Source organism: Barbatula barbatula, assembly GCF_947034865.1.
Source record: "Barbatula barbatula genome assembly, chromosome: 19".
Lineage (NCBI taxonomy): Eukaryota > Metazoa > Chordata > Actinopteri > Cypriniformes > Nemacheilidae > Barbatula > Barbatula barbatula.
Genome location: NC_136782.1, coordinates 9,238,586 through 9,261,835, shown reverse-complemented (window position 1 = coordinate 9,261,835; position 23,250 = coordinate 9,238,586). Strand labels below are relative to the sequence as shown.

The 23,250-nt window shown below is 40.0% G+C and overlaps 1 protein-coding gene across 1 annotated transcript; it reads left to right on the top strand.

Moving 5' to 3' along the window:
• The first annotated feature begins 1,927 nt into the window (after positions 1-1,927).
• Positions 1,928-22,513, top strand: scn4ba (sodium channel, voltage-gated, type IV, beta a). The gene is made up of 5 exons (XM_079481298.1): positions 1,928-2,504; positions 16,361-16,524; positions 16,793-17,012; positions 17,279-17,408; positions 20,602-22,513. Exons 1-5 carry the CDS (start codon positions 2,411-2,413, stop codon positions 20,693-20,695), a joined length of 702 nt encoding a protein of 233 aa, XP_079337424.1. The 5' UTR covers positions 1,928-2,410; the 3' UTR covers positions 20,696-22,513.
• The last annotated feature ends 737 nt before the right edge of the window (positions 22,514-23,250 follow it).

Here is a 23,250-nt window from a genome sequence, read left to right as displayed (position 1 = left end):
ATGCTATCAGGTCAGAGCTACATTTTGAAAAAGAGGGTGGATATTGAACAGGTTGGTCATAGCTGTTATGTGGAAGACCGCAATAGATGAACCAAAGTGGCCATGGACTAAAACTGACCAGTTGTCAAAGTCGATAAAAATCTGACCGCAAGAGTCCCGGAACACTTTCCTGTATATTCAGCTTACAGATTCTCGTGCATTCAGCGGTCAATTTAATTGTTGGGATACTTGGGAGACAAGAATATAAGAATTATCCGTAAGCTAGCCTGTTTCGAGTCAAACCTTTTTTTAGTATTAATAGGGTTCACTTTTCAGCTCACCCTTAACCAGAATGAGATCTGACGACAAGCATTGAGAACAATCAATGCCACAAAGACAAATGTGTTAGTCTGACTGCACTACAAAGACATGTGTAACAAATAAATCGCAGAACCCGAACGTAGTATAAAACAAAACGAAACAGAAAAAACAAACCGTTTAAAAATGCATGTCTGATGTTTGCAAGGTAAAGACAAAATATACGGCAAATATTATTAACTTTGAGGACGGAGAAATGTGATATTGATGCGATAACGAAGCGGCATGCATATGCCGAACGATTAAGTTTTGTATTCTAACTAATTGCATAAAGCCAGCCAATCAGATTGGAAATACTTGTGACATCATAATGTTTATTAAGCTAAGATTACTCGCCGTGTGCTTGCCATCTGCCTAACCATATTAATATCAATAATATCAAGGAGGTCCTTGGCCATTCAAAGCTTTAATGGTTCCCAGACTTTTAGTTTGGTGATCTGGCTACGTGAGACTAGGGTCTTAATACATCTTGGAGCTGAACTGCAATTTTCGACTGAAGTAAGCAACAGTCATTAAACTAACCACTCAAATGTTTACAAGCGTAAAGCCAAGGCCACCAAGGAAATCTAAATTGTTTATTTTACTGGAGAGTTTAAAATGGCACCATAAATTATGCACAAAATGTATTTGATATTCTGAATGAGCTCAGCTGGGATACCACACAGGCTTCAGCAAATGCTAATTACTTCATGTATCTTGAATATTTGGAGTTTTGTGTAGGGTTCCATCCGACGTCAATTCCTTTAAGCTTAATCATTGATTCAGTCCAGCGTTGTTGGAATCTGAGATAGCTCCACTCTTCTATTTCTGTTTACTTCGGGCTTGGTATGGCTCCAAATAGAGAATCGGATAGACACGGAAAACATAGGTAGACACCCATAGGACAGAAAAATCACTAAGGATATCCCATTATAATCTCAATTTCTTCTCCTAGACATGGTGTAAGATTAATTGAATTTAAATAGAGATCTAAGTCTCCTACTTTTCGGATTGAAAAAGAGGAGCATTAAGCATTTTCTTTTTCTTTCTTTCTTTTAAAATTGTTTATGCATTTAAGTATTTCAAAATAATTGTTTGTTTGCTTATTTCAAACATTTAGTTATTTCAAAATGTTATATATTTCAAAATAAATATTTATTATTTTATTTCAAAATGTAAAAACGTTTTACGTCTGGGTCCAAAGTCCAAAATTGTGACCTTTTTGTAACTCTTGGTGGTGTTTTTGCCTTGTTTCCCAGCTACACGCAAGTATTTTCCTCTAATATTTTCCCTGAGCAGTGCAGTATAATTTTAGAAGAAGGCAGTAAATATAGAATGTCGTTCAGACAGAACTGAATGAAGACATTTTACTTTGTGAAGACGTAAGACAAGAGAAAGACGGAGATGGTCCCATATCAATCTACAGACATGTGTAATACAAAAGGACCCTCTTACATACCTCTCTTGAAGGTTTTGTGATCTCCACAGATGTGATTAGTCTAAAAGACAACCCCCCCAACACACACACCAATCCCCGCCTCACAAACACTCGTGCCCTCCCTCACTCCTCTCAGTCTATCTCTCTCTCTCCCTCTCGCTCATCCCGTGCCTCTGCAGTGGTTCATTCTCTCCTGCGCCTGCTGCCGACACACACGCCACCCACCCTCTCCATCCCTCCTCTGGCCACTCATCCCAGCATGCTGCACCTAATCAGGGGTACGACCGACAGCCTCTTCCCCGGACTTGAAGTGGATATCTCCTCTGCAGCTGCCTAAATGCAATACATGCAGCATTTCCTACAAATGCACACACGCTGAGTGACTATCAGCAAGCCACTGCCAGCAACTGGGAGCCACAGATCACAGGAACAACAACGTATCAGGTGCTCAAGTCCTGTACAGTTCTCTCTGGTCCAAGACACACTGCGGAGGAGACACTGAGGACAAGGAGGCACTCCTGCAAGACTTGATTTTTTTCTGTCCCGGGTGACCCCTGCAACACCTCGTACCCATCCCGCCCAAGACACCAACATATTTATCCAAAGACACACGGTCAAGTGAGCAGACATTCTGACATGGAGTTGCAACAAGGTAGAAGATCCTTCCAGCACAGGGGTTCAAGATCCGGCGATGCTTTGCATGCAGGTCTGGTCATCACACTTTTGATTGGTAAGGGTCTTTCAATAATTCCTACTGTTTGCTCTGCTTGTTTACTTCTACCCTTTTGTAGTTACATGGGTGCCAAAATGCAGTAGTTTTGCGTTGCTTACACAAATTGAGGGGACCAAACAAGCAGGGTAATTTACTTGTTGCTGTGTCTGGTCACTTTGTTTAAAGTCTCTGTCTTTGGTGAAGTTACGGTTTGGTTCATTTAGGAGGGAAGATTGCATTAGGAAGTGTGTATCAAACCCCTTGGCTTTTATCTTTAAAACTCTATGACTTATCAGATTAATGGTGCACATCAACTGTAATTCAGAAATCAATAAGCAATACTTTTAATCAATCAATATCCAGTCCCTCCCCAAGCTATATTCAGAGGACTGTTAAAAACAGGGCCGTAACCACTATAGACCCTGTGGGGGATTACGTCCCACCCAATATGCAAAATAGCAGCCAAATAATATGGGTTTTCCAATGACTACATCATAAAGTTTTTCATTCTGTAAAATACATTTTTCATAACATCCTGGCTTATAAACTTACTTTTTTACTTTACCAACCCCCTTTAATGCAATATCAAATAAACCCCGTGAGACACCAAAACAAATAAGTCTGTCATGAGGTCTTGTTAAAATTCTGTGTTTTGCTGCATCTGCAGTTTGCTGTTTATAGAACGTGCGGTTGCGTGCTTCGAGTGTCTTTTTGATGTATTGGGTTGTGCGACTCTCGAGTCACACTGCACAGCAGCTATGCTGAGCTCAACACTTCTCTGAATTTTGCCTTTGAATTACATTACTTATTTTTGAGCAGGTGGGCATTTTTCTCTTTCGAGACAGAATTCCCCCCTCCCTCCTTTTCTTGAAGGTGATATAGAGGCCGTTAAACTAGGTCATTTATACCCCTTCGTTTTCTTCTTCAATGCTTGAACTCCGAGGGTTAATATGCATCCTCTCCAGAGGTCCCAATTTTAGGACGTTTGATATATTGCTTTGTTTCAATGTTGTGGGTGACAATGATGTCACACAGGATTGACTGTGATGTCATAGATGATTAGACCGTGAGGTCCCATGCTGGTTTTTGTTGGTAAGCATAGGCACAGCTCGACCTGCTTTTCCAGTTCATAAAAATACAGTTTTTTTGTCTTGCTGATTTGGTAAAAAGTGGCATTTTCCCAAAAGTTAGACATTGTTTAAAAATGCATATGTGCTAAAAGTTTATTTAGTCAACTTTTAGGGGTACTTCAGGATTGCAGATGATCTGACAACTAACAGACCAACTAGAATTTGTTAAACATCATTAAGTCTTTCAATTAATATCTAAAAGTCTTTAAAATTTTAGTTTCTTTTTTAATTTCATTAAATTATAACAGTTAAATTACAGTTTTACTGTGTAATCCTGGTGTAAAAATGGCTCCAACCTCAAAGAGTATTTAGCATTGTATTACCACCAAATGGACACTGCATGCTCTTATATTACTTACACTCATTAAACACATAAAGAGGACACTCTGTCTCCTGTGCAATATGTGGTCAAAAAGAGGAGTGGGTAAGAATAGGCCTCTATAAATAGTCCAAGAGCACATGTGTGTGTTAAGTCATGGCATGCGGAGAGTGTGAGAAACACTTGTTGTATCTCCTCTACCGTCACCTTGTGGTGATAAGGACACACACACCTCACGCCTGAAATCATCCTCCATATGATACTCTGATGCTCCACTGAATGACAGGATTTTGCAACAGTACAGACCACTTTTTAAAGGGACAGTTCACTCAAAAATAAGAATTCAGTCACTATTTAGTATAATGTAAACACCTTCTTAAATATATGATAAATTACGTAAGGAATAATTGACGAAGGTTGGTCAATTTTTCAAAGGTAATGCACACCACAATGTGGTAATGCGGTGGTGAAATTGCCAGGTGGCAGCTCCCATTCTCTCCAGATGAATCACTTTGTGAAGTCTAGGCGGTGCTTGCGTTGCTGCGTCGGGCGGACGTTGCCATTATTACAACCAACAAGGTCCCACTTGTATTTGCTAAAAATGAAATGAAACAAATAAACTTCTGTGTTTTTGTCATTGTTTGTAAATTGCTGAAACACCTCGTGTAACCACACCCCGGCAAATCTACGTCAGTTCGTAACACGATTTGACTAAGACCGGCCAAATCTAAACGCAAGGAAGGTGGGCGGTCTTGTAAATCCCGTCGCGGGCGCAGCCAGCAATTCCAACAGTTAAAACTGTAAGGACTGTCTGGCTTCAGATTCGCAGCCTGTAAGTATATTTTCGTGTTACGGACTCACCCGATTTGTGTTTGATGTTGTTTTTTTGTGTAATCGCAAATGCAGACACAGCGCAACGTCGAAAAAAAGACAACATAAGTCCTAATAATCAGTAATTATGTTCCAACTAGAGGCAACAAATGTCGCGTTTATAATGGGGTTTATTGTCTTTGCTGAGTTGCGACAAGACATGGCGTAACACTTTTTGAAGGGCCGAAGCACTCGCGGTATTTATTATATTACCATTCCCTGCTATAAATCGAGCTTGTTTCTATCTCGCGCAAACTCTGTATGATGTATATGGTTGTTTGTTTATAAGAGGCGTTACATTTCCGTGCAGTATTCGACCTAAACTACACACTAGTGAACTGGCCAATCATAGCACACTTCGCTTTTCAGAGTGATGAGATTTGTAAAATATCAACCCGTTTCAGAGAGGCGGGGCAAAGAGGAGATATGCAGCTTTTTTTAACCTTAAATCACGTAGACACATTGAATTACATCTAAAACAAATGATAATATTCATTTAGTCGTCTCATATGACCCCTTTAAATAAAACAAGTAAAAGTGTTGTGATAGAATTGTAACATCTGGTTGAACAGCTAGTATCTACAGTACAGATCAGTGCAGCGCAGACATAGTTTATAATGGTAGTTGTTAGTCATCATTATTTAAAATTATTAAATACTTTTTGCTTTGCATGAACTACAGTTTTGGTGCTTTCTTTATTCCGTCTAAGTATTTACACTACACAGATATCCAAAGCATTGTCAAAATGGATGCCAAGTGGTCTGAGGGAATTAGATTGAACCCAACAGTAAGAGCTGCGTGTGCTAAGGTTTGTGAACAATATGCTGATGTACAAGCTTTCTCTGAAAATGGAGTTGTTCTACATCGCTAATCGCGCTCTCTGACTGTATTTTCGGATCTCAATTGATTCCATTATGAAATGAACACATTAAACCATAACATTAAAAACAAGTTTAACATTATAATGAAATTCAATCAAGTGTGTGTGTGAATATTGGAGACCTCTACAAAAAGGACGCCATACAACGTATACTGCGGTGTTCTCAAAACCATTGAAATGTTATTGTTCTATTTCCGTAACATTTTTCAAGTCATAACTAAACTGTGACCCATTTAGCAAGATCGTCGTGGCGTAGCAGTTGTGCTACATTATTCGGAGTTCCCTTGACATTTCAATACTTATAGTCGAGGGATTGAGTTGTCAGTGCTGGAGATAATGAGATATGTTAGCTGCCTGTAAATTGATGGCCTGAATAAGAGAAATAGACTGGAGATACTTATGAGGGGCAGAATAATGGGAGAAAGGGGGATTGTTTTCTTTAATTAGTTTTCTTCTCGAGAGTGTTACTGAATGGAAGGGTGGGCGTTGGTTTAAGGGGAAGTTATTATGTGAATCAGATCTATGACAGAATAATGTGATTTCCCTTCAAGTATTTGACTTGTAATCTCATAAAGCCTAATGTTTTATATTGTTCCACAGATTCTAGACTGTAGATCGTATAACTCTTTCTGTGAAGATTTTATTTATTTTTGTTTAATACGATTATATGGTTTGCTAATCTGAGCCTGCGTGACTAGGGTTTAGTTCACACTTCAAAAATTTGGAAGTGAAAGACACATTTAAACTTAATTCTTAACATATGATAGACACGCAGTTACAACTATTTTATATTAAACAACAATAATACTTTCTTTCATGTAATTTTGGTTTCAGAATGCAGGTATAAATAACCACATTTTTGGTAAATACAGAACTTTACATAATAGGACTAAGCACTCAGAACCGGATAGACAAACGATTTAGATTGTACACAACCTAACCACCTCATCCATACAAATCTTGAAACAATCCGCACCATCTGCCTGCAAGTCATCCATCAATAAATACGGAAAACCACTTGACAAAGTGGCTTGTGGTGAACAAGATCAGAGCAACGTCTTCCAAAATGCAATGCTGCAGTCAGTACATTAAGTAAGAAAAGGGCTGACGCATTAATGTAAGCTATAGCCCCACCCTCTTTTCCTGTAGACTGCACTCACTGAGCCTCTCAGGGGGAATTAGGAGGAATGGAAGGAGATGTAGTGGATGGAGGTACAGACGGGAGCTTAAGAGATGGATGTGGGCTAAAAGAGGAATACAATGAAAAACTAAACATTTCTTATAAGAAGATATCACTGAAAAGGGGTAGAAACTATGACCTGAAACTCTCCAAAAAGTAATTTTACACAAAAAAGGCTCAACCTTAAAGGAATTCCATCTTCATTTATTCACCCTCAAGTTGTTCTAAAGTTGTATAACTTCCGATGAACACAGAGAAAGATACGAATGCTTTTGACCAAACAGTTCTTAGCCACCATTGACTAGCATAGTAGGAAAAATGACAATGGTAGTCAAAAGTGCCCCAGAACTGTTGATGTCATACATTCTTCAAAATATCTTCTTTCGTGTTCCATAGAACAAAGACATTTACAAAGCAGAATTCCCTACCATGGTAGTCAATGGGGTCCAGGAACTGTTTGGTTGCAATTATTCTTTCAAATATATTTCTCTATGTTCATCATAAATACATTTATGTAAATTTAACAATTTAAGGGTGAATAAATGGCAGAATTTTCCTTTTTTGGGTGAACCGTTGATTTAATATAATGTGATTTTACTTTCATTTTTATGAATTTTGCAACCCTGTAACATATGCAAATGCAACCTACAAATGTAAAATAAGATTATTTCCTCCTCTACATGCTGTAAAAGCAGATAGACAGAAATGCAGCATCGGATGAGCAGTGCTGAGCAGTGCTGAAAAAAGGCAAATCACAGTGATCCCCACAAGCTGACCGCGCCTGGAGGTAAAAGTGAACTCATCCTGAAACAGTCCTGTCAGCAAGAAGGAAAATGGAGGATTGAGAAGATAAATTATTAACTGACATTCATTTTTATTCTGAAGAGATGGCAATTTCAATAAAATTAAACTTTTCAAGTATAGGGTGAACAAAATATATGAAGAGTTTGGTTCCAAAATTCTCATGTCCACAAACTTGAGTCCAGGGAACAGCAACAATGTTACTCCAATAGAAGGCAATGTATCAGGACAGAATAAGGTGGGTAAACATGAGGAATGAACCGACAAGGGACAGAGGGAAACAGGGGCTTGATAAAGGGGGACTGATCTAACGAGGACTGATCACACAGGGAGAGTGGCGGCAGGAGACATGAATGAAACACTAAAGGAAAGCTAACAGGAGGATTGCACGAGGCAGGTGAGGGGAATAAAACACTAAGGGAAAGATGGACCAGGGCTGGTGACAAGACTAACACTAATGGGCCGCTAACAGGGAAACAAGGGGGCGGGGCTAAAGGACGCGACACCGGGGAGAGAGCATGGCGTGACAAAACAAAACAATGCTCTTTCTCCACACAAAACACATGGGACTGACATGATCCTGCCACAAGACTCGAAAACCAAGACAAGGAGAGGCAGGATCATGACAGAGCCCCCGCCTTAAAGAACTCCTCCAGGAGTTCTTCAAGATCACACTAAACATGACAAGACTGACAGACAGGAGGACAGACACCATAAACACAGAACAGAACACACTAGGGGCAGGGCTGACATGACTAGAAAGGGATTGGACAATAAAATAAACATCAATGGGAAGGGGGGAGGCGGAATTGGTGGGAAAAACTTGGGAACATAACTGGGTGGGGACCTAGGAGGGACAGGACCCTAGTTCCTAGAGCTGGGCGGAGGGGTGGGGTAGGAAGGCCTGGGTATGGTAGGGATACCTTTCTTGGAGTGGGAGGAACTAGAAGGGGAAGGGAAAGGCTCGGGCAAGGCCGACTGGACTGTAGGTTGGAGAGCCGGCTGAGCCGCCGGCTGGGCAGGACTGGGTGCAGGCCTTGACACCGGCTGGAAGGCCGGCAGGGCCGGACTTGACGGGACCACCGGACTTGACGGGACAGGACGGTGCACCTCTCCTCTGCTTCTTCCTCTTTGACCGGCTGCAGAGCAGCGGTGGGGGACCCGACTGTCTCCGTGCTGGAAGAGTCGGACGGGGAGTCCCACGACTCCCTCCGTCCACGCCTACCACGGAGGCTAGCTGGTGGTGGAGAGGAAACAAGGACAGAGGCTGACGGCGCGGTGGTTGTCAACACCCCGAGCTTCAGGGCAAGACCCTCAGGGATGGGGCCCAACGGAGATGCAAAACACAGATATGTTGAGACCCTGGGCTCCGGTCGGCTCATGACAAACCTGAGCACACCCTCGAAGTCCAGCGGTCTCTGCCTCCTCATCTCCGCTGACGATAGGGGAACCCTGAGGCCGTGGATGAATGCTGCAGTCATCTCCTCCTCTCCGAGGACCACCGCTCCTGCAGCTTCCAGAAACCTATCAAGGTACTCCGCCAGGTCTGAGTTATCCTGGCGAACGCGGCCGAGGGGACGAGGCTGGCGGGACCTTGCAGCGAACACTGCTGCCTGCTGGGTTCTTCTTGGTCGGTTCATTCTGTTATGAGGTATGGACAGAACCCAAGCGCAGGCAGCTGTTTTCTAAAGAATAAAACTTTATTTAAACAAAGACCCTAGATGGGGAAAACATGAACAAAAACTAGACAAGACTGAAAACTAAAACTTCCCACAAGGGGAACAAAACAAACGAGGTAATAAGAATAATAAATAAACTATAAGTCCACAAACTTGAGTCCAGGGAACAGCAACAAGGTTACTCCAATAGAAGGCAAGGTATCAGGACAGACTAAAGTGGGTAAACGTGAGGAATGAACCGACAAGGGACAGAGGGAAACTGGGGCTTGATAAAGGGGAACACTAACGGGGACTGATCACACATTGAGAGTGGCGGCCGGAGACATGAATTAAACACAAAAGGAAAGCTAACAGGAGGATTGCACGAGGCAGGTGAGGGGAATAAAACACTAAGGGAAAGATGGACCAGGGCTGGTGACAAGACTAACACTAATGGGCCACTAACAGGGAAACAAGGTGGCGGGGCTAAAGGACACGACACCGGAGAGAGAGCATGGCGTGACAAACCAAAACAATGCTCTTTCTCCAAACAAAACACATGGGACTGACATGATCCTGCCACAAGACTCGAAAACCAAGACAAGGAGAGGCAGGATCATGACACCAAACTCTTTTAAAAGTGACACATAAAAACTTACCAAACTGGTAATTTTAAAACACAGTCAATGCAATACACTGCAAAATGCATAATAACTGTAAATAAACCAAAACAGCAAATGTCTTTATAACATTACATTTATAATTTTAACGACAGATTCAACGTACTGCAATACACAGAAGTCATAATGAATATTTACTTAAAACATTTAACTGATGTCTTCCTCTAAGCAAAATGCACTGCAGGGCCTTGTTATGCAGTTGCTATAAATTGGGCTTCTTTCTTTCAATGTATTTTTTTTTAAAAACAACAAACATAATGAGCTACAGCTCCATTATTGTCATGGCTCTGCCTCCTTTTGTCTTGATTTTCTGGTCTAGTCTGATTCTAGTCCGATTCATGACAGAGTTATATGTTTTGTGTGGAGAGAAACATATTATTGTCGGCCATGACATAATATGCGTTCCCTCAGTTCTCGTCTTCGGCTCCGCCCCGCTTGTTTTCTCATCAGCTTCCCTTTAGGCCACGTTTACACGATGAAAAACAGAAAAGGTTTTCTTTTGCGTTTTTGTTAAGTTTCACATACACACGACAACGTTATCAAAACAATCCGCATTTACACAGATCCGCAAAAATGACTTCAATGCTGTATTACATTTACATTTACATTTATTCATTTGGCAGAAGCTTCTATCCAAACCGACTTACAAGTAGTTTTTTTTTACAGTGACACATTACTGCAGAGCAATCAGGGGTAAGGTGCCTTGCTCAAGGCCACTTCAGTCATGACCTACTGGCACTGAGATTCGAACCAGCAACCTTCTGATCACAAGCCCAACTCTCTAACCACCAGGCCACTTTGTAAGAAAAAGTACCACATAGTTAAGAGAAGCAAAGTTTGGACATTCAAGAGTTTTCCTTCTTCTCATACTCCCGGGTCTGATCCAAAAGCGCCATTTAAAAACCCTTCGTCACCGTGAATGAGTTTTAAGATTTTGCTGTAGAAAAATAATTAGTCTCCGCTGGTGGTTATAGCACTGGTGTAGTAAATCTACACTTTGCTGGACAAAAGCGTTAACAAACTATTGCGCAGCACAAAAAAACCCATGTGATCCGCCATTGTTGTATTTGTTTCTTCTTCTTCGTTGTGTTTGGGTGTACAGACACATACCACACCCCCACACCTAATACGCATGTGCACGATGTCGTTTTCTCATTCTTGCGTACTTCAGGGTTTACACGGAAATGAGTTCAACGCAGTTTCCGTGTAAACGGACAGCCAAATCGCATAAATTGTTTTGCGCTTTCACTTGAAAACAGTCTCGTGTAAACGGCCCCTTAGTGTTTCATTCCCTACACCTGCCTTCTTAATAACCCGTTGTTAGTTCCCATATTATGCCCTTGTGTATTCTGTCCTGTGCTTGTTTGTTTTGTTCCAGCATTCGATTGCTGTGGTGTCATATTGCTCCTGTGTTGTTTAGTCTAGTGTTAGTTAATCTTCGTTCCTTGTAATTATTGTTTTACCCCCTTCTGGGTCAAGAAATCACTTTTGTTAACCCCTTCACCGCTCCCTGCGCTTGGGTTCTCTCCCAAAAATAGTCCAAATCACGTCAATTATGGTGTATAATGTGTATTTGTATAGTACAGTTTCTTTAAGTATCTTTATTTGGATATCTCTAGATGCATATTCATCTGAAAATGCAGTGTCTCTTATCCTACTGTATGTAGAGGCACATGAGTGTGTATTATTATCCTTGACCGTCACAAAAGGACAGTGTAGGACAGGTTGGGTTCTGGAACATCTGTTCTGCTGTCAGAGAGCAACTACGTCTTTCTCTTCCCTCTGTTGCCACCCAAACTCCTTCTGTCCGCAGCAAAAGGGAATAAACACTGAATTAGATGAAGGGAGAAATAATCCAGATTATCCCACATTAATAATCCAGAGTACCTGTGATGGCTACGGCCACACAGGGTAACATCACCTAAATTCTAAACATTTGATCACCGATTTATTTGTTTGTTGCACTGATTATTTAGTCATCTAAACTGATATTTAAATAACAAACACAAGACAGTTTCTTTGATTTGGTTTATTTTGCTTTACCCTTACATTGATTTACAGGGAGTGCATTAATCATATGTTTCTTTGAGTTACCTGGATTGTTGGGGGCAGTCACTACCTGGTTGGGCGAAAGGAGTGGCAAAGGGCTGAGGAGACCTATATCCGGAAGCCAGCTCATTAGGCCATACCATGTCTCACCATGTGCCAGGGGGAATTTTGAATTTAGTTAATTCTTGTGGTGTTGAGTGTTAGTTTGTAAGCGTCTGCCAAATGAATAAATGTAAATGTTGTAGGAGGACAGTTCTTTTGTTCAGTAGACAATGGGCACTGACATGTTACGCAAACACGTTAGTTTAGAGACTGGGCATGCGCATAAGGAAACGTCCTTAGAGCCAGAGTCTGCAAAGTAGTGAGCACAAAGTGGAGAGTGGAATCAATACCACCCATATTCCCTGATGACATCGGTAAACGATGAAACACCCCTTTTATAATATCCTTTATAACTGAAAACAAATTTAGTGTATATTTTGTGTGACGCAACCCTGAATGTGACAAATGTCCCACAAGTCCCCGTGAACCGGAAGTTTCAGTGGTTTTTACCTCCGTATTTTTCCGTGTAAAATGTATATTGTAATGAGAAAAATAGTGGGGGTGGTTTTCGTTTTTCTCTGCGATTTGATGCATAAAAACAGCTGTTGCATTTTGAAATGAAACTGGCAGTAGACTGACAGTTGAAGGGGAGGAGTTAAGAGATGCTCCTCCCAAGCCGTCTAAGGGTGAGAGACATGAGAGGAAGAACAAGAGAAAAAAGCCCCATCAGCTGTCTGTCTTACAGCATCATTTACTCATCAGTTATGTGATGTGAGCTTCTGAAATGAGCTCTCAGCTTTAGAGTGGCCTCAATGATGAATAAGAGACATATTGGCTGCTCATCCATCCATGACAGGAGCTTCAGGAATCAATAGCAGGAGATACGTTGGTGAAGATGCTGATGGTTTTCCTCTTTCACTCTCAACAACCAGCGTCTTCTACAGTATAGTGTCCTGCAGTGCTGCTAGATCTCAGCCTGCTCGGACTAAACTTTACTAATCACTTTTTCGAACATATTAGCTTTGTTAACACATCACAAAATTATCACTTGGAAATATGGTGTCTTCTGAAATAAGGGGACATTAGACAGTACAGTAGTTGTGTAGCATACAGTAGCTTACTACTATAGATATCTTGTTAGGAAGGGAGTCTTGAATCCGATGGGGGTAACAAAAAGGTAAAGAGACAATCCTCGGGGAGGGAAACTCTACCCATTGCAGACTCATGTAACAAGAGCGCGTGGTGGAATCAACAGTCGCCAACGCCCAGGATGCCACAGAGATGGAGAGCAGTGGACAGACGCAAAAGGCACTGGGGACTAGGTGACAAAACTAGGGGTGGGGATCTCTAAACTGAATACTAAAACAATAACTTGGAACAAGACTAGAATAACAGCAGCAGAACAAGCAGAACAAACGGGTCTCACACCACAAAGACAAGAAAGCACATGGCAGGCTGTCAACCAGGCAACGCAAGAGACAGGAACCCTGACATATCAAGTCTAGCTATTATGTTTCATGCTAATTTAAAAAGAATCCAAATGACTTCAAATGTCTTCTGAAGAGATATGTCTGTCAGGAAAACGTTTAATAATTGAAGTTTATATGGCACAAATTCTAATTAAAAGTAGTATGTCCACGTGCTAGATTCAAACATGGTAACTCTTCGATAACTTCCAATCTCATTGAATATCAGATGTCTTGTAACAAGTCTCGCTAGACACGTTGTGTTTACCACTATCTACAATATCATGCTCCATGCATCTTGCTCTCTCTCACACACACACGCACACAGTGAAATTAAATATTGGGATGAGTGGGTTTAAAAATAGCCAGTATGACCCTCAGACATTTTGTATACCAGAGGGATTAGAATACATCTTACCCTTAAAATCTATCTCATCACACATCGTTTTGTGAGTTTTCTTCTTTTGCAAATCGGCACACAAGTTGGTCTACAGTGTTGGCTTGTTTTAGTTTAAAGGTCCCATTCCGTGCGATCAGATTTTCAAAAATTTAGTTAGTGTGTAATGTTGCTGTTAGAGCATAAACAATACCTGCAAAATGATATAGCTCAAAGTTCAGTGCCAAACGAGATATTGCCTTAACAGAATTAGCTTTTCAAGAACTACAGAGAACGGCTGGAATCGGACTACAGCCCTCTACTGCCCGGGTACATGTCACTTTTCTGAGTACTTTTAATAACCTCCGCCCACAGGAATATGCCAAGAAAGGGGCGAGGCCTTCCCTAGAGAAGAGAAAGACCCACTGGAGTAGAGTTTAAACTACTTTCATCACCGTCCCACAGCTGGTAATAAGAATTCAGCTAGACACATTGGGATAACCAGTGGTCAAATAACCGCTTCCATAACTTTAACATCGGCCGTGAATGTGTAATACGCTGATATTGTGTGTGCGCATTCCTCCAAAACACTTCTATGAAACGTCCTTTGAAGTCCTGCTTGCATATGTCTCCTGGTCAATCTGCTTGTTTTATTATCCAACTCGGGTCCAATATAAAAAGGCAAAACTACCGCTTCTGTTATTAGTGTTAATCAATATAACCGTTCTGATGCCATTCGGTCTGGTGTCATTTCCATCGCCATAGTAGGAAAACAAATTGTGATCTCTAAGAAAGAGGGACATTTGCACGTGCACTAGCAGACCTCCGTTACACTTCGATCGATCAGCATGTTTTTAACTGATAAAGTGAAGCTGACGCCATTGTTACTGTTTACTGCTTAAAGCTAAACTTTTTAAATGCACGTGTACTGAGAGGGGATCGACCAATCACAACAGCCTGAGAAGCGGAAGTTCGCTGATATGGTACGGGTGGGACATCTTCACACACCAATCACAACTGACCTGGTCAGATTTACCAATCAGAAAGTTCGGTTTCGGAAGGAGTGACTTTATATAGAAATCCAGTCGTTTTGTTAGAAGCAGGACAGCAGTGAACAATAAAATGTTTTTTTATTAGAAATATGAACATCCATTGTTAAACACACAAAAAACATAAAGCCTCAAAAACAGGAAAAAAATGTGAGCTTAAAGCACAAATATCACATTTTTTGTTCCTTGATTCTATACCTTTTGTGTCTACAGCAGCCTCTAGAGTTTACAGACCACTTGAGCTGTTTTGATAATGATAGCCGGTTCTCTAATGGGTTGTGAAAAATAACAACTGATAAGATGTTATTCAACAAGTTCTGTGAATATAATGAGTAACAGATGACTGGACTTTCTCTTTTGCGCTTGATTTGTAAAAATGCAAACAAACACAATGATCGACCCTGCTCGGCCAATCACATTCTCCGCGTGAGCCAAACATAGAATTAAGGGAAATCGAAGGTAGCGAGAGACACATCTATGCTGCCTTCCAAAATCGACCTGATGGAGGTATCTCAGGAGACAGGAAGTAAAGCAAACATTGGATTCCTACCTTCCTACCTTGAAATGATGCCTTAGAGCAGTGGTTCTTAACCTGGGTTCGATCGAACCCCAGGGGTTCGGTGAGTCAGTCTCAGCGGTTCGGCTGAGGTCAAGACACACACCCGACTCATATGATTCGTGTTGACACGCCCCGATTGGCCATCATTGACTGCAGGTGATCAGGCAACATCGCTTGGCCTATCTGTGCTGCAGGGAATTTGGTGCGCCCAGTAGTCGACTTGTGACTGTCGTGATGATACGCTGTGTAATTTCTTTCATAATATTTTAATCCCTTCATAGTAACTATATCGCGCAAAAAAAGAAAGTGGTCGGACAAATATTTACAATATGGATTCACATGTATAACGGAACATGATGGGGAACATGCGTCCTAACTGCATGATTTGCAATGCCAAGTTGAGCAATTCTAGTCGAGCACCGACAAAACTAAGAGAACACTTCCTTAAGCTGCATGGAAATGGAAAGTACAAGAACACAACGCTCTCTGAATTCAAGGTGAAGAGAGCCAGATTCGACAGACTCTGCCTGTTCTCGGCTTTGTACCCATCAACAAACCGAATTTAATATTTGAAGTTTATATGGCACAAATTCTAAATAAAAGTAGTATGTCCACCTGCTAGATTCAAACATGGTAACAGTTTCGATAAACCGTTTGCAAAAAATGGAAAAACATGTCATTTGAAAGGAAAAAACTGTTATATTACGTTTTATTTTATTCGCCCCATGCAGCTGCTAGCGATTACATTTTTTTCACAGGATTTTTAACAATGTATTCAAACCCTAAATCTCTCTCTCACTCTCTGTGTATGTTAGGAGTGTGGTATGCCCAGGCATTGGAGGTGACTACAGGGAAGGTTCATTTTGTGGAAGTTTTGAATGGAAGTTCTGTGCTCTTACCCTGCACTTACTCAAGTTGCATAGGGATTCAAAATCTGTACTTTAACTGGCACTTCAAGGCCAATGGAACAATGATTAAGGTGAGACCCCAATGTATCTCTCATCTGGTCTTACAAAACACTACTCAAACACATATAACAGTAACATACAAAACAGGACATTTTTGCTATTATTTTATCCAGCTGATTCCAAATTTTTAGTGGTTGTTCACTCAGGTGTCCTTGTATCCACATGTCTATTGATCTATTGACATATAAATGTGCTGATGATTGAAGCTAGAATATAAGTATGGCTTAAGTGTCCAGATTCTATTATGAACTTAATGCTGTCTATAATTTTTCTCATCAGCTTTGTGAAGCGCTCATTCCAGCTGAAGGTATAGAACCAAACGTGAAGATCCATCACGAGCGGGTGGAGTTTGTTGGCTCCAGTAAGCAAAGTAACATCTCCATTCTTCTGCACAATGTCACGTTTGAGGACCAGGGAGAATACATCTGCTTCGCCCGGAACTACAAGGAGAAGGATCGAAACCATAGTGCCATCTTCACTCTTTTTGTAGTGGAGGAATGTGAGTCAGTATGCACTGAAAGGATCAACGATAGAAAATCATGACAAACCCCTAACACAATTTCCTTACAATAAATCATGAAACACGCTTTGCAAAAATTCTTCATTGAACCTAAAATGCATCGAAGAATACTGTACAAGACACTTATGACTTACTGTAAAATATATTACTGTCACTCACCAATGCACATGTGCTTGATTAAAAATGTTACAATATGGCATGCTGTATGACATATTCTGTATCTTGCCGTTGTCTTGTATTTGCAGTAAGAGTAGTGGACAATACATTGACGCTCATCATTGTGTCTGTGCTGGGAGGAGTCATAGGTCTTATCGTCCTCATCATGGTTATTAAAGCTGTGGTCGTGGCTGTTCTCAGCAAGGTCCAGGAGAAGAAGTAAGTCACAGAGTTTCTGCTTTTGTCCATTTAAAAACATTCTAGTCGTGAAGTACATTTTCTTAATTTTATTATGTGAAATATTATACATAGGGTTTTAAAAGATGGTTTTACCTTTTCACAATATCACAGTCACTTGAAATTATTTAACTTTGTCATTATTGTCGTTTCTTTGGATCATATTCCACTGCTTAACTCTTCACATAAAACTGTACATTTATCATATTTTCCTTCATGTTTCGATATTTATTTTAAAAGCAGTTGTATGGACCCTAGTGAGCATGCTGATAACATGAACTATAGGCACAAGACATAAAAAAAGCTTCTTTACAGTTTGTTAACATTATATGAAGCATTATGGTCTAGCTGAGAATAGCGTGCTGATACATGTAATCTGGAAGAGGTGTTTTAATGTTTTTGTGTGTGTGTTATTCCATGTAAACATACAGTAATGCAACATTTCAGATACCACAATCATGAATCAATGCCTTAGTATACGCAAAACTGCATGGAACATAGAATAAATTAAGACCAACGGTGAAAAAATCAGCATGGAAGGATAGTATACGAAAATACAGGAAAGCCCTAAAAACTTCTAGATCCGCCTACTATTCATCACTAATAGAAGAAAACCAGCACAACCCTAGGTTTTTATTTAACACTGTGCCTAAACTAACAAAAAATAAATCGTCAGCGACTTGTGATACTGTATATCAGAATAGCAGTGATGAATTTATGAGCTACACCACAAATAAAATCCAAGATATTAGTGAAAACATTATAACTATGCAACCAGAAGTGAAACCGCTGAACAAACAACTAACTACAGCACCCCTAGGGAATTGCTATTATTTTCTATCGTAGATCATGATGAACTATTGTAAATCATTAGATCATTGTAACAACGTTCAATAGAAGGGAAGGAAGGAGGCGGGAACCGGCGGACATTTAAACAATAAAACTTTAATTAAACAAACAATAAACACGGAAGTAAAGACCGGCAGCCACCTCACGGTAGACTGCTGTCAATAAAACATAAACACAAACTTAGCACATGTTCGGGCCCGGTCCTCTCTCGTCAACAGTCCTGCCGGTCTTCCTTTTAAGCTCCCGTTCTCCTTCGCAAGATATGCGGGACCGGTGGGCGCACAGCTGATTGCAACTATCGATCACGCCACCGGCCCCGCCTCACGGCTCTCTTCCCGCCATCCTCACCACAATCATCTAAATCAAAAACAGGCACTCTACACCTAATACCTACAAATCTACTGAAAGAGATGCTCCCAGATATTATAGATCCCTTTTCTTAGCATTATTTAGTCATCTCTGACAGAAGGACATGTGCCCAAAGCATATAAGCTGGCTGTCATGAGGCCCCTTGTCAAAAAACCCAACTCGACTCTAGAGAACAAGTTAACTACAGATCTACAGTATACTGAATCTACCTTTCATATCTAAAGTTCTGGAAAAGTGGTCTCAACTCGATTATGTTTCTTCCTCCAAAGGAATCACATCAATGAAGATTTCCAGTCTGAATTTAGAGCACATCACAGTACAGAGACTGCTTTGATCAGAGTTACAAATGATCTGCTTTTGGCGACTGACCGAGGTTGTATCTCCCTATTGGTGCTGCTAGACCTTAGTGCTACATTCAACACCAGTGACCACAGCACGCTCATACATAATGCCGAGATCATTTTCGAGTCTAAGGAAATAGCTTTAAAATGGTTTAGATCTTATTTATCTGACTGTTCAACATGTAGCAATAAACAATGAGGTGTCATGCAAATCGCAAGTCCAGTATGGTGTTCCAAAGGGCTCAGTCTTAGGGCCTTTGCTCTTCGCATTATACATGCTACCTCTAAGAGATACAATAAAGTGACATGGAGTTAGCTTTCACTGTTATACTGATGATACGCAACTTTATATTTCCTCTGAGCCTCATGAAACACAGTAATTCCTTCGAGTAATGGAATGCATAGACATTATAAAAATCTGAACTTACTGAACTCGGACAAAACAGACGTGTTACTTATTGGACCGAAAACCGCAATACGTTACAACCAAGAATACTGCTTAACTATTGACTGTTCCATAAAACCATCATCGCAGCAAATAATCTTGGCATTATATTCGATAGTACTCGTTGTCATTTGAGAACCATGTCGCCAAAACCTGTAAAATTGCGATTTTCTGACTTACAAATATATCTAAACTACGTAATATGCCATCACCATCAGATGCAGAGAAGATAATTTGTGCATCATTGCATAGATACCTGTGTAAAATGTATGGGATAATGTAATGTAAATTGCTAAGAATAGTGAGGTTAGTAATGTTTTTTCAAATACGTCAGTTTTTTTTAAATACATCAGTTGTTATTTTTCTTCCAATAACAACTGATGAATTTGTTGCACCAAAGAGTGCAGAACATCACTCTACTCTCAGCTAGTCTTGTCTCATTGTTACAAGGTTACCAGAGTGGGCAGGATGCAGTTCATGGGGCTGCCAGAAGTTTTATTTAATTAACACTGCATATAGGAATTTATAGTCTTTTTAATTTTTGACCCATGTTCCTCTCTCCTAAGCTTTGGTGTGTGGTTCTAGGTGTCCCTATTCACCCCTGTGCATTTGTGTGTGTCTGCGTGTCTGTCTGTGTGCGGGTTTGTATCGGTGTCTGTGTGTGTTGGTATGTGTCGTGTGGAGTGTTTTGTGTGTGGGAGTGTCTGAATCTGTGTCTGCTGTGTTTTCGCCTTTTTTTGTTTTGACTTTATATGACCTTATATGTTTTGCTTTTAGTCAATATGTTTTATTTTACAGCTGCTTTGTAACAATGAAACTTTTAAAAAGCGCTATATGAATACATGACTTGACTAGAACAAGAAGAACTTAAAGCACAGTTCACCTAAACATCCTTACCCCAGATGTTGAACAGTGTTGAACAAAATGACAAAAAAAAATGCTTTTAACAACATGAATATTAACAAGATTTGCAAACTACAATGTGAGTTCTGGAGAATGTCATTAATTTGTTAGTTTGTTAGATTAGGCTTCAGAGCATTTGAAAGATTCTGGAATGACACCTGCAACAGATTTGTACCCAAAGTGTATGTTTCATGGACCCTCAAAGTGTCACGTTGTAGCTTTTATTATGTCTTTAAATTGTTTCTCATCTTTTCTCTTCATCTTTCAGTAAAGAATGTCTTGTGAGCTCCACAGGAAACGACAACACAGAAAATGGCCTCCCTGCCTCCAAAGCAGACAACAAAGCAACACCAAAGGCATGAAACAAACTATGTATGTGTACGTATATGAGCACACCTATATATGTATACATGCATACGTACATGTAAAAGATTGAACGAAAGTCATAACAATGGACAAGTTGTTCTTATTATCTTATAAAAAATGTGACATATAAATATGTGAAAAATATATCATTTATTTTAGATTGTGCTTGAGGTAAAATATGAGATGCCATGGGCTGGATCATACACCCTGACCTGAAAAAAAAAGAACTGTACAGAAAGCATTGATCGATTGATATTGCATTGGTGTGCCTCCATTCTGCTCTGACTTATCTGTGCCACACACACAGACACACACACACACACACTGCCTTGTACAAACTGCCATATCTGTTCCATGCTTTACAGCACAAGAACTACATAACCGAATGTTTGCGAAAACTTCCAGTGTGACTTTACACATCTTCACACTGCATTCCAGACGTTCCCGAGTCAATACAAAACGCTTTTGTGGAGGAATAACAGACACACAAAAGCAGAAAATAACCACCGGTGCCTCATAGAATTGGAAAATGTTTACCACAAACCCATGCAGCTAACACAGATATTTGTAACCACTCCCACTTATTTTACAAGTGATTATTAGGTCATAAAGAGCAGGATGTGAGGGCACCATAAAGCAAGAAACATACTCTACACAACTATACACATACATACGCAATGCAAGAGCTTGGTTCTGTCTTACATAATGTGCATTGCTGTTGCAGTAACCAACCTTTGTACTCCAGGGGCGATAGAGGGAAAGGTTTTGCTCTGCCATCATAGTGATAAAAATGATCGTAAATGATTTTAAAAGTTGAGTGTGCCATAACTGAAAATGTAGCCCATGCTTGTGTTTTGCATTTGATTACACAGGAATGTGAGCCGGAAGCATTTGCGTTTGTGTGTTTGTATAGAGTATGTTTAAGTTCCATCAGGTTGTTTGAAGGTCACAGACTTTCCACATATGCAGAATTAAGGGGTATATATATCCAGGATCCAGTCCAGCGCTATATTGTTTTCTTTTGATGTCAATTTTATTTTCTGCTTTAGAGAAAACACAGGTGCCTGTAAACGCTTTAAGCTCCACATGCTTCCTGGGAGCCTTCAAATGCTATAGAAATAACTTATTAAACAACTCTAACATAAGAAAGACGCAAAAAAATAATCTTCAACACAAAAATATACAAAATATACAAAAAGACAATCCCCAGAAACCAACTCCCTGTAGAAAAAGAATGCTGCTGCTTTTAACAATTATAATCAATAACTTTTCTTATATGCATGTGAACAATTTTATAATTCTAGTGTATGTTTCCATTTCTCCAGACTGTGTTTTTCTGTCTTTTCTCACGTGATCCGGACTTGGCTATCAGTGGTTGTATGCAATGCCACTTTTGCTAGTACGTCTTGTATTTGTTTAACATACAGTGCAGTTCACCGGTAAAGCATATTGTGCCATCCAAATGTCACAGCTATAGGGCACCAACCAGATTCATATCATATCTCAATGTTGTTTCCGCATTGTGAATTTTGATTTGGCATCTGAATTAGCAAGCTAGCGAATAACTTAAAACACTTAAAAAATAAATTTAGCTACTACTCCTTACAGACGCAATGCTAAGGCTAATTATTTCATCATACTATACGAACACAAAAATATCTCTGAGAGAAAATACAACAGTAATGACTCTTGATATCTAGGGTTTTAAATAAAACACAAACATTTTAAATTCCCTTGTTTCAGCAGAAGGGAACAAGCATTTAGCATATAACTCTCAAACGTCCTCTGAGTTTTGACTAGCATAATGCTAATTCAGAAAAAACAAATATAAAACATAAAAATGGACTCAAAATAATTCTGTGAGAAAATACTACAGGAATTACTTGTGATATCTATAGGTTTCACCGATTAAACCCCCAAAATGGTAGACTACATTTTCGGAAGGGTTTAAACTGATAGCCTTTGTTTCAGCAGATGCTATCTAGCATTTAGCATAAAACTCTCAAAGTTCACCCGGAGTTATGACAAGCTTGATGCTAATTCAAATCATTTTTGCAAATATAAAATGAACTTTGTTTATCAAAACAAGTCAATATTTTCAAGATTACAATTATTTAGGACTCAATTTGCCAAAAAAACAGAACTGTTAGAGGAACATGGATGATTCACTCTTGCTTCTGTTGTACTGTGTAAAAGCATCCCTATCATTCAAATCCATGTTACCGAATCATGTACATGTAAAAGTATCGACAACTTCATAACATCCAATGAATGTAACTTTGCAATTACGCCGCAAACAATGCAACGGAGCCCTCTCTAGTCTTCCCGCCATAACCCAAAGATGAATGTACGTGGTGGTTAAAGTTATGGCATAGCAAGAGGGATATTTTCTGGGCACTTTATTCATGTAGATACAGTCAACGTAACTGTGTTATTATAATTCTAGGGCGAAAAGTGATGTAGGAATTTTGAACTTCTGATTGACTGTGGTGGTGGTACTGGGATTTAAAATATATGATATCCCATGAACAGGAATAGATAGTTTGAATGA